The sequence below is a fragment of the Rattus norvegicus genome, chromosome 10, assembly GCF_021556685.1.
Source record: "Rattus norvegicus strain SHRSP/BbbUtx chromosome 10, alternate assembly SHRSP_T2T, whole genome shotgun sequence".
Lineage (NCBI taxonomy): Eukaryota > Metazoa > Chordata > Mammalia > Rodentia > Muridae > Rattus > Rattus norvegicus.
Genome location: NC_141543.1, coordinates 16,698,360 through 16,711,345, shown reverse-complemented (window position 1 = coordinate 16,711,345; position 12,986 = coordinate 16,698,360). Strand labels below are relative to the sequence as shown.

The 12,986-nt window shown below is 44.2% G+C and overlaps 1 protein-coding gene across 1 annotated transcript in view; it reads left to right on the top strand.

The window, feature by feature from the left end:
- The first annotated feature begins 5,738 nt into the window (after positions 1-5,738).
- C10h16orf96 (similar to human chromosome 16 open reading frame 96) overlaps positions 5,739-12,986 on the top strand; it is a 43,597-nt gene continuing 36,349 nt past the window's right edge. The window contains exon 1 of the mRNA XM_087574860.1: positions 5,739-6,323. Within this exon, the coding sequence (XP_087430986.1) occupies positions 5,904-6,323 (420 nt within the window). The 5' untranslated portion in view covers positions 5,739-5,903. The remainder of the gene's footprint in view (positions 6,324-12,986) is intronic.

Here is a 12,986-nt window from a genome sequence, read left to right as displayed (position 1 = left end):
TGCCTCCCAGTACTGGGATTAAAGAAGTGTCCTACCATACCCTGTTCATGTTTCATAGCCATTGGTCATTGCCTCGAGCAATGTAAACTTGACTAAATATGGCTTCTGCTGCCTGTTTTTATAGCTGTAAAAGTTGCCCATTGTTGTGGCATAGTTATGAGCCTTCCCTCTCATTGGGTAGCTATGCCACAGGCTTTCTGTTTTAAAATTGATTATGATGTTGTACATGCCTGCTGTGGTCAAAGGATAACTTACAGGACTCTGCTCTCTCTGTCTACCGTGCAGACCCAGAGACGGAACTTCAGCTGCTAGGCCTGGCAGCGGGCAATTGCCCCTTGAGTTATTTCACTAGCCCAGTTTGTTTGTTTTGCCAGTTTGTTTGAAGGAATTTTTGGCTCTTGTGCTTATTGGCATCACAGACGCCCTTCGACATTATATGTGACTGTTCCTGTTGGGCATCCATCTAAGGGTGCTGAGAAAAGCAGAAAGCCTTCAAGTCTGACAACCATTGTGCAGAGAGGAGGAGAATACATTTCCAAGAAACAATGAATGAAAACTAGTTAAAACCCCCCACCCTCCTTTTTTTTTTTTTTTTTTTTTAAGACTGGATCACGGGCTGGAGAGATGGCTCAGTGGTTAAGAGCTCCGACTGCTCTTCCAGAGGTCATGAGTTCAAATCCCAGCAACCACATGGTGGCTCACAACCATCTGTAATGAGATCTGGTACCCTCTTCTGGTGTGTCTGAAGACAGCTACAGTGTACTTATAGATAATAAATAAATAAATCTTTAAAAAAAAAAAAAGACTGGATCACATACATCCTAGGCTAGCCTCATATTTGCTGTGTTCAAGGATGCCCTTGAACTTCTGACCCTCTCTCTGCCCCCCTCCCTTTTTAAATGAGACCACATTGACAAAAAGCATCTCAGTGACCATCAAGCATGGATGGTGTTTTGTGTTTCTCAGGTTTCCCTGTCACCGAGACACAGGCTTTTGCCAGACTCTCTTGAGACTCTCCCCCTGTCTGGTTGCTTTGTCTGACTTTGATAACAATGGCTTTTGCTGTATATTGTGTTTTATTTTGCTAGGTTTGATTGTTATCTCTTAGAAGCCCGTTCTTGGGGCTGGGGATTTAGCTCAGTGGTAGAGCGCTTACCTAGGAAGCGCAAGGCCCTGGGTTCAGTCCCCAGCTCCAAAAAAAAGAACCAAAGGAAAAAAAAAAAAAAAAGAAGCCCGTTCTTGTCTAATGAGAGACAGAAAAGAGGACATGGAGCAGAGGGAAAACAGCGAAGACCTGGGAGAGGAGAGGGAGGGGAAACTGTGAGAAAAGAATGTTTTTTGGGGTTGGGGATTTGGCTCAATGGTAGAGCACTTGCCTAGCAAGCGCAAGGCCCTGGGTTCGGTCCCCAGCTCCGAAAAAAAAGAAAAGAAAAAAAAAAACAAGAATGTTTTCAAAAGAACAGCATTCTAGAAGGGCTTTGGGTTGGTTTTTGGCTCACATTGGAAGGTACTGTCCATCGTGGTGGGAAAGTTGGGACCCTCTTGGGAGAACTCATACAGGTAAAAGAAGAAACAAAAGCAGAAGGGAAGAAACAAACGTTAAGTTGGATAGGAACAAATTAAAGACGGGAGCTTGCGGTGCTAAGCCCCAGCGGAAACCGTCAGGATGCGGAAACTAGAGATAAGCGGTTGCGTGTGAGTATTTGAAAGCGTTTTGAGGTAAGTAAAACCCAGAGACAGGGGGTTGAATGTCAGTACATGAAAGAGATTTTGGGAACTCAGAAGTGAGGTGGAGGCCATTGCTGCCTCAAGGTTTCTTGGGCTGTGGTTAAGGAGGCGTGCCCTTGGTTTCTAGGGACGGGAGAGGTGAAAAATAAAATTTAAAATATGAGGATTACGGGATGGGTACACAGCCTCGGGACCTGAGCATGTTGCCATTTTTGCTTTCAGTTTAACTGCTTTTATACTACATTTAAGAGAGAAAAAAAAAATCCAGCGTGCAGGGGGCGTTTGTGTGCAGGCTCAGGCAGCTGCGTGGGCCGCAAGCTGCAGCATGATCCCTAAGTACAGCCTATTTGAGTCTCGCCTAGCGTTGGGGTTGGGGTTGGCAAGCACACAGGCAACAACCACCTCAGTGGCTGCAGCGCCCTCGTCAGGGCGAGAAGGCGCACACTGTAAATAGTCAGATGAAGGGGAAGTGCGCTGTCTTGTATTTGTATCCCTCAATGCAAATTCAAGGGAGGTACGTACTGGGCTGATGCTTTTGCGTCCAGTAGCTTGGTCACATCCTTCACACCTGTTTATACTAATGAGTCTTTTTGTTTGGGAGCGTGGGGGTGGGGCTATTGCTCTAACCCTAGGAGTCCCAATTAGCCCCATTTAACTATTCCGGGTGTTACGGTGCTGCATTTTCGACAGGGTAATTGGGAATTAACTGGGACCTATCGCTCTCCTGGGAGGCTCCAGCTGCGATATCACGGGTATGGTCAATTATGTGGGCACATCTTGGAAAAGCAAAAAGTTTGTGATCAGGTTGTTTTCTTCTGTTAATGTTGTGAGAAGGATCCTCGACAAACTCCGTCAAGTTTCAAGGTTTCGATTCCTTAGACCTGTTAAAACTCATCTTGTTTCTGACGGGCATAGCAGCTGTTTTGATCCTACTTGGTCTTGTCGGTCTCGGGTTAAGCAGCGAACGGCCCCTGGACTAAGCACGAAGTCCTATCCTGAACATCTGAGAGCTAAGAAGGGAGAGATGTGGAGAGAGGAGGAAGCCCCGAGTGAAAGACATTCCTAGTAAATGCTGTGGATACAGACACGGCCATATCAAGACTTAGAGGGAAATCAAAGCCTGACCCCCAGCAATGCGGCTCAGAGAGATGACAAAGCTTTCTCCTCTGGTCTATGTGTTTAGAAAGTAGCCATTACAGCTTTCTCTTGGGGCATTTGTAGCTTGGAGACTGCTCCCCTGTGCTCGCTCAGTTGTATGCAATAACCCCACCTTTCTGTTCAGCTGTCTGTGACACGCACCCTGAGATCCAGAGTGCTGAGGTCTTTCCATCTGAGAGCCTAGACCATCCGACCCCAGCATTTCTGTGTCTGTCTTTTTTCATTCCTTGGCTACCTCTATTTCAAATCCATCCCTGGAGCTGTGTAAGGATGAAGCGCACCAACATTCTTAAAATTAAGATATCCTGGGGGCTGGAGAGATGGCTTAGAAGTCAAGAGCACTGGCTGCTCTTCCAGAGGTCCTGAGTTCAATTCCAAGCAACCACATGGTGCCTCTGTAATGGGGTCTGATGCCCTCTTCTGGTGTGTCTGAAGACAGTGATGGTGTACTCCCATATATAAAATAAATCTTAAAAAAAAATTAAGATATCACCAGACACAGAAATGGTTCAGATACTGAGAATGAGAGAGAGAGAGAGAGAGAGAGAGAGAGAGAGAGAGATTCATGATGCCATGTAGCCAGCCAGCAGTCCGGCTCTGAATGACCAAGCAGTGTTTGTATGGCCCCAGCCGTACCCAATCCCACTGTGTTAAATCCCTGTTGTCTTCCTTTGCCCAGCGGGAGAATGCTTCCTTAAATATCTACTGTGACACAAGACTTAGGCCACAGAAACATAGTCCTAAGTTAACAAACTCAGTTCTCTCCTTCAGGACGGGGGACTGCATCAAGGCAGAAGTAGCCTGTGGATGTTTGGCCGCCTTTCATAATGTAAGATGGCCAAACATCCATTACTGATCCCATTGGATGCTGATGACTGACCGAGCTCACTAGTCGCATGCACTCATAGCCCATGTGAGGACATGCAGAAGCACTTGGTTGCGAAGGGAACCAGCAGGCATGTGGGAAGCAGGCTTTGTGGTGACTAGGGCATACTGTACCTTCAGCTTCCCACGGAAAGATGTGGTGGGTTGTTTAAATGTTTTCCAAGAGCTGGTGGGAAGAGAACTCGAGAGATGAGGTAGGTAAGTCTGAGCATAGCTGGTCTGACTGATGGAGGAAGTGGCCAAACAGAAGCCTTTCCTATTGGGTGAGCCGCTACTGTCAGAGAAGTCAAGGGCCCTGTGCAACTCCAGTGCGATGACAGCACTTGAAGTTTTACATCTCACAGCACAGTGGGGAAACCGAGAGGCATTTGTTAAGGGGTGTGTGGTGGTGAGACTGGGAAACCGCTCGGTGGGTAACAGTGCTCACGGTACAAGAATGTGGGTCTGTTTTCAGATCCCTGGCACGCAAAGTGTCTCCAGCTTGCAGACAGCTTTTCATGGGGCTTCAGTTTCCATAAGCACAAAAGGCAATGCTCATAAACTCCTCATAAACCTTTCTTTCTTTTTTCTTTCTTCCTTCTTTTCTTTCATTTTTGTTTTTGTTTTTCAGAACAGTTTTTCTATGTAGCCTGGGCTGTCCTGGAACTCACAGACATGTTGGCATATGTCTATCTCCGGGACTACTGGGCAGAGACAGGCAAATTCTGAGGGCTTTGCTGGCTAGCCAGACTGCCAAGATCAATCAGTTAGCAGAATGTAAGCTAACTCCTGGACACACACACACACACACACACACACACACACACACACACACACCCCAGAAATAAAAATAAAATAAAAAGAAAGGACAAATTGTTCATTTATGTCCAGGAGCTGGGCATTCTTCTCCTGCTTTTGAACTCCAAGATTTATACCTATGCTTTCCCTATCCAGTTTTCTCAGGAGACCTTTGACCCTGGACCTAGTCTAAGGAACCACAGGCTTCCTTAGTTATGAAGTCTTTGGGACTTGGCCGAAGTCACACTGCCAGCATCCAAGGGTCTCCCACTTGCAGTTTGTCATGGGACTTCAGTCTCCATAACTACAAAGCAAACAAACAAAAAACAATGCTCATAAACCCCTCGTGGTCACTGCTGTTGTCTGTGGTTCTCTTTGGAGAACCCTAATACACACCTTAGAAGGATACACGAAGCACACAGGTTTTCCTTTCCTTTCCTTTCCTTTCCTTTCCTTTCCTTTCCTTTCCTTTCCTTTCTTTTCCTTTTTCCTTTTCTTTCCTTTTTGTTTCCATCTCCCTTCCTTCCTTCCTTCCTTTCTTTCTTTCTTTCTTTCTTTCTTTCTTTCTTATGTTTTTGTTTTTTAAAACAGAGTTTCTCTGTGTAGCCTTGGCTCTTCTGGAACTCACTCTGCAAACCAGGCTGGCCTCAAACTCAGAGATCTGTCTGCTTCTGCCTCCTGAGTACCAGAATCAAAGATGTGTGCCACCCCCAGGGGAGCAATGAAGCCCAACACTGCAGAGGCTTTTTCACCTGGGCTACTGGAACATGCAACCCTTGATCCTAGAACATACCTTAAACCTCACCTGCTTGCCCTCTCCCTCTTCAGGAATGAGTGTCTGGGTGGCTGGTGGGGTGGGTAGAGGTACCTTTGACCACATCCAGAAACCAGCTTAATTCTTTAGGCTCTTTTCTTAAAACCTTGGACTTTCTAACTCTAAGAAAACTGTGTTCTGTCCTGATTCCAGAGACTTCCAGGGAGCGAGCTTCCTTTCCTTCACCTCTCTGTGTTATTTAGAGGCACAAGTCTTATGTAATCAGAGGGCTACCATTCACCCCTGAAGCATTTGTCAAATATTAATTGAACACCTCTTCTGAGCAAGCTCACCTATGAACACCCACCCCACCCTGGGTTCTCGGAAGCATGCCCACTCCACCATGTTCTCTGGTGTCCTAGCAACCAGAAGCCCTCATCTGAGCTCTGACAAGGACAGAAGCCATTCCTTGCTGACCACTGTGACTTGCTGCCCCAAGTCTCTCAGGAACTGTTGGTGTACCCATTCAGATAATTGAAAGGCACTACTTTTCCACAAGGACACCCAGAAGCCCTGCCACATCAGTCCATCTCCTGGCAAGATGAGCTTCTCTCTCACATACACTGAGCTGGTCAACGTAGCCATACCACAGTGTGGGGTAGTGAACTTCAAGGCCCTTCATCTCCTGCTACAGGGCATCCTGGATCACATCCAAATCGCTGAGCTCAAGAAAGTCCTTTCAGGGGACGAGGACTTCCTTCAAGCTTCACCGGTGATGCTTATACCCAGGGAAGGAGATGCACAGCCCATCATCAACCCAATGAAGAGGCTTAGCAACATCTTTGACCACGTGGTAGACCGGATGGAAAAGATAGAGGTCAAACTGGCTGAGATGCAGGGCATACCCACGACTGCTAAGCTGTTAGAGGATAGCCAGGGGACCAAGCGGCCGGCTGAGGATATGTGGAATAACATCAAGATCCAGAAGAGGATTGAGGGCAACGAGCTAGCCACAGAAAAGGTAAAGCCCCCTTCTGGAGAAGCACTCTAGACCCCGCCTCTCCTCCTACACACTATGTCCCCTCTTCTCCCTTGCGACGGGATATATGTCCCCTTATGGAGAGTAGGTGAGACTTTGTTGGACAGAATTCAGGTTCCAAGCTTGCATCTTTAATTGTATACTGAGGAAAGAAGCCAGACACAACAGACAACATAATTAAAGATCCTGCTTTTGCAAAATACCCCTGAGTAGGCAAATGTTCCTATTCAGAAGGCAGACTGGCAGTTTCCAGGAGACAAGGGGAGAGGCATGGGGCATGGTGATCAGGTGTATATGGGGTTTCCTTTGGGAGTGATGAAGACGTTTGAAACTGTATCAAATCAAAGTGATGGATGATGAACTTCTATGGTGTCAGTACCACTGAATTGTTTATTTAAATTGGGTAATTTGGACTGCAGAGATGGCTCAGTGGGTAGTGTTTGCTATATAAACCTGAGTATGAATTCAGATTCCCTGAACCCATATAAAAGACAGGCACAGTAGCCTGTCTCTCTAATTCAAATTTTCCTTTTAAATGTATTCCTCTCCCTCTCCCTCTCCTGTACCTCCCCCTCTCCCTCTGCCTCTCCCTGTCCCTCTCCCTCTCCCTGTCCCTCTCCCTCTTCCTGTCCTTCTACCTGTCCCTCTCCCTCCCCTTCCCCATCCTTCTTACCCCCCCCCCCCGTGTGTGTGTGTGTGTGTGTGTGTGTGTGTGTGTGTGTGTACTTGTGTGAAGAAACCCTTGGAGGAGACAAGAGGGTGTCAGATCCCCCCTAAAACTGGAATTATAGCTGGTTGTGAGCCACCCAACATGGGTGCTGGGAACTGAACTTAAGACCTCTGTAAGTCAGACAGGTGGGCACTCCTGAGACTGCAGGGCAGGATAGACCGCCAATACTTCCCACCCTTGCCCACATCCCTGGCCCAAGAGGAAACTGTATAGGGCCTCTGGGAACAGGAAGATAGGGGCACTCAAGCTGCAGGAGCGCTGCGGTCCAGACACTGCCCGGATCTGAAGGGACCTGGTCAAACAACTCCCTGCACCCAAATCCCGTGGGAGGGAGAGCTAGACCTTCAGAGGGGCAGACACGCCTGGGAAGCTAGAGGAGACTACTCTCTGCCCACATTTCTGACTCTAGAGGAAAACACCTAGCGCCATCTGGGCCCCCTGTGCACAGGGACCCAAGAGAAGGCAGGGCAGGCCTTTCTGGTTGCTGCCCTCATGGAGAGCTGAAACCCAGCCCCGAGGAGCGACTCCAGGCCTGAGACCAGAGGTAAGACCAACTTTTCTGCTCCAAGTGACCTGCCTGGTGGACTCAGGACACAGACCCACAGGAACAGCTGAAGACCAGTAGACAGAAATGACTACACACCTGAAAGCAGAACACTCTGTTCTCATAACTGGCTGAAAGAAAACAGGAAAACAGGTCTACAGCACTCCTGACACACAGGCCTATAAGGACAGTCTAGCCACTGTCAGAAATAGCAGAACAAGATTACACCAGAGACAACCTGATGGCGAGAGGCAAGCACAGGAACCCAAGCAACAGAAACCAAGACTACATGGCATCATTGGAACCCAATTCTCCCACCAAAGCAAACATTGAATATCCAAACACACCGGAAAAGCAAGATCTAGATTTTAAATCACATTTGGTCATGATGATGGAGGACTTCAAGGAAGACAAAAGAACTCCCTTAGAGAAATGCAGGAAAACACAAATAAATAAGCAGAAGCCTATAGAGAGGAAACACAAAAATCCCTGAAAGAATTATAGGAAAACACAATCAAACAGGTGAAGGAATTAAAAATGGAAATAGAAGCAATAAAGAAAGCACAAAGGGAGCCAATCCTGGATATAGAAAACCAAAGGAAGAGACAAAGAGCCGTAGATTCAAGCATCACCAACAGAATACAAGAGATAGAAGAGAGAATCTCAGGAGCTGAAGATTCCATAGAAATCATCGACACAACTGTCAAAGATAATGTAAAGCGGAAAAAGCTACTGGTCCAAAACATACAGGAAATCCAGGACTCAATGAGAAGATCAAACCTGAGGATAATAGGTATAAAAGAGAGTGAAGACTCCCAACTCAAAAGACTAGAAAATATCTTCAACAAAATCATAGAAGAAAACTTCCCAAACCTAAAGAAAGAGATGCCTATAAACATACAAGAAGTCTACAGAACTCCAAATAGATTGGACCAGAAAAGAAGCTCCTCCCATCACATAATAGTCAAAACACCAAATGTACAAAACAAAGAAAAAATATTAAAAGCAGTAAGGGAAAAAGGTCAAGTAACATATAAAGGCAGACCTATCAGAATTACACCAGACTTCTCACCAGAGACTATGAAAGATATGTCCAGAAGATCCTGGACAGATGTCATACAGACCTTAAGGGAACACAAATGCCAGCCCAGGTTACTGTATCCAGGAAAACTCTCAATTAACATAGATGGAGAAACCAAGATATTCCATGACAAAACCAAATTTACACAATATCTTTCTACAAATCCAGCCCTACAAAGGATAATAAATGGTAAAGCCCAACACAAGGAGGCAAGCTACACTAGAAAAAGCAAGAAACTAATCATTTTGCAACAATACAAAGAGAAGACAAACATACAAACATAATCTCACATCCAAACACGAATATAACAGAAAGCAACAATCGCTATTCTTTAATATCTCTCAACATCAATGGACTCAATTCCCCAATAAAAAGACACAGATTAACAAACTGGATATGCAATGAGGACCCAACATTTTGCTGCCTACAGGAAACACACCTAAGAGACAAAGGCAGCACTACCTCAGAGTTAAAGGCTGGAAAACAACTTTCCAAGCAAATGGTCTGAAGAAGCAAGCTGGAGTAGCCATTCTAATATCAAATAAAATCGATTTTTAACCAAAAGTCATCAAAAAAGATAAGGAAGGACACTTCATATTCATCAAAGGAAAAATCTACCAAGATGAACTATCAATACTAAATATCTATGCCCCAAATACAAGGGCACCTACATATGTAAAAGAAACCTCAAAGCACACATGGACAGATCATGGAAACAGAAATTAAACAGAGACATAGACAGACTAAGAGAAGTCATGAACCAAATGGACTTAAGAGATATTTTTAGAACATTCTATCCTAAGACGAAATGATATACCTTCTTCTCACCACCTCATGGTACTTTCTCCAAAATTGACCATATAATTGGTCATAAAACAGGCCTCAACAGATACAGAAAGATAGAAATAATCCCATGTGTCCTATCAGACCACCACAGGTTAAAGCTGATCTTCAATAACAATAAGGGAAGAAAGCCCACATATACATGGAAGTTGAACAATGCTCTACTCAATGATAACCTGGTCAAGGAAGAAATAAAGAAAGAAATTAAAGACTTCTTAGAATTTAATGAAAATGAGGGTACAACATACCCAAACTTATGGGACACAATGAAAGCTGTGCTAAGAGGAAAACTCATAGCTCTGAGTGCCTGCAGAAAGAAACAGGAGAGAGCATATATCAACAGTTTGACAGCACACCTAAAAGCTCTAGAACAAAAAGAAGCAAATACACCCAGGAGGAGTAGAAGGCAGGAAATAATCAAACTCAGAGCCGAAATCAACCAAGTAGAAACAAAACAAGACTATACAAAGAAACAACAGAACCAAAAGCTGGTTCTTTGAGAAAATCAACAAGATAGATAAACCCTTAGCCAGACTAACCAGAGGACACAGAGAGTGTGTCCAAATTAACAAAATCAGAAATGAAAAGGGAGGGGTTGGGGATTTAGCTCGTGGTAGCACACTTGCCTAGCAAGCGCAAGACCCTGGGTTCGGTCCCCAGCTCCGAAAAAAAAAAAAAGAAAAAAAAAAAAAAAGAAATGAAAAGTGAGACAAAACGACAGAATCAGAGGAAATTCAAAAAATCATCACATCCTACTACAAAAGCCTATATTCAATAAAACTTGAAAATCTGGAAGAAATGGACAATTTCCTAGACAGATACCAGGTACCAAAGTTAAATCAGGAACAGATAAACCATTTAAACAACCCCATAACTCCTAAAGAAATAGAAGCAGTCATTAAAGGTCTCTGAACCAAAAAAAGCCTAGGACCAGATGAGTTCAATGCAGAATTCTATCAGACCTTCATAGAAGACCTCATACCAATACTATCCAAAGTATTCCACAAAATTGAAACAGATGGAGCACTACCGAATTCCTTCTATGAAGTCACTCTTATACCTAAACCACACAAAGACCCAACAAAGAAAGAGAACTTCAGACCAATTTCCCCTATGAATATCGACGCAAAAATACTCAATAAAATTCTTACAAACCGAATCAAAGAGCACATCAAAATAATCATCCATCATGATCAAGCAGGCTTCATCCCAGGCATGCAGGGATGGTTTAATATATGGAAAATCATCAACATAATCCACTATATAAACAAACTGAAAGATAAAAACCACATGATCATTTCATTAGATGCTGAGAAAGCTTTTGACAAAATTCAACACCCCTTCATGATAAAAGTCCTGGAAAGAACAGGAATTCAAGGCCCACACCTAAACATAGTAAAAGCCATATACAGCAAACCAGTTGCTAACATTAAACTAAATGGAGAGAAACTTGAAGCAATCCCACTAAAATCAGGGACGAGACAAGGCTGCCCACTCTCTCCCTACTTATTCAATATAGTTCTTGAAGTTCTAGCCAGAGCAATCAGACAACAAAAGGAGATCAAGGGGATACAGATTGGAAAGGAAGAAGTCAAAATATCACTATTTGCAGATGATATGATAGTATATTTAAGTGATCCCAAAAGTTCCACCAGAGAACTAATAACATGATAAACACCTTCAGCAAAGTGGCTGGGTATAAAATTAACTCAAATAAATCAGTAGCCTTCCTTTACACAAAAGAGAAACAAGCCGAGAAAGAAATTAGGGAAATGACACCCTTCATAATAGTCCCAAATAATATAAAATACCTCGGTGTAGGGGTTGGGGATTTAGCTCAGTGATAGGGCGCTTGCCTAGCAAGCGCAAGGCCCTGGGTTCAGTCCCCAGCTCCGAAAAAAGGAAAAGAAAAAAAACAAAACAAAAAAACCTCGGTGTGACTTTAACCAAGCAAGTGAAAGATCTGTATGATAAGAACGTCAAGCTTCGGGCTGGAGAGATGGCTCAGTGGTTAAGAGCACTGACTGCTCTTCCAGGGGTCCTGAGTTCAATTTCCAGCAACCACATGGTGGCTCACAACCATCTGTAATGGGATCCAATGCCTCTTCTGGTGTCTGAAGAGAGTGACAGTGCACTTATGTAAAATAAACAAATAAATCTTAAAAAAAAAAAAAGAACGTCAAGCCTCTGAAGAAAGAAATTGAAGAAGATCTCAGGAGATTGAAAGATCTCCCATGCTCATGGATTGGCAGGATTAATATAGTAAAAATGGCCATTTTACCAAAAGTGATCTACAGATTCAATGCAATCCCCATCAAAATACCAATCCAATTCTTCATAGAGTTAGACAGAACAATTTGCAAATTCATCTGGAATAACAAAAAACCCAGGATAGCTAAAACTCTACTCAACAATAAAAGGACTTCTGGGGGAATCACTATCCCTGAATTCAAGCAGTATTACAGAGCAATAGTGACAAAAAACTGCATGGTATGGTACAGAGACAGACAGATAGACCAGTGGAATAGAATTGAAGACCCAGAAATGAACCCACACACCTATGGTCACTTGATTTTTGACAAAGGAGCCAAAACCATCCAATGGAAAAAAGATAGCATTTTCAGCAAATGGTGCTGGTTCAACTGGAGGTCAGCATGTAGAAGAATGCAGATCGATCCATCCTTATCACCCTGTACAAAGCTTAAGTCCAAGTGGATCAAGGACTTCCACATCAAACCAGATACACTCAAACTAGTAGAAGAAAAAGTGGGGAAGAATCTCAAACACATGGGTACTGGAGAAAATTTCCTGAACAAAACACCAATGGCTTATGCTCTAAGATCAAGAATCAACAAATGGGATCTCATAAAACTGCAAAGCTTCTGTAAGGCAAAAGACGTTGTAATTAGGACAAAACGGCAACCAACAGATTGGGAAAAGATCTTTACCAATCCTACAACTGATAGAGGGCTCATATCCAAAATATACAAAGAGCTCAAGAAGTTAGACTGCAGGGAGACAAATAACCCTATTAAAAAATGAGATTCAGAGGTGGAGTTCCAGCAGCATCTAGAGAGCAAGCAGCACAAAAGCAAGGTGTCCGAGCAGCGGTACAGGAGCGAGATGGAGACCTGGGCTATGTTCAGTGATGGTCGTCCTCACAGAGAAGCCTGTCCTGCCTGTTTGCCTTCTGTCGACCTGCCTTGCTTTGTGGTCCTCCATGCCTATATTCCTCATTCCGTTGCTTAGTGCGAGTAACCTGCAGTGGTGCCATGAGCCGTCAGGTCGGGGTGGGCAAGGGAAGTGTTTCTCATTAGTCACAACGATGCTCTTTTGGGCCAGCTGTGTTAAACAACTCACAGTGGTGTGTGAGCTTCCTGCCCTCTCAGGTGTAACTTCTTATCTTGGCCAAGTTCTGATTAAGCAGTAGTAGCCTGACCATTTAGA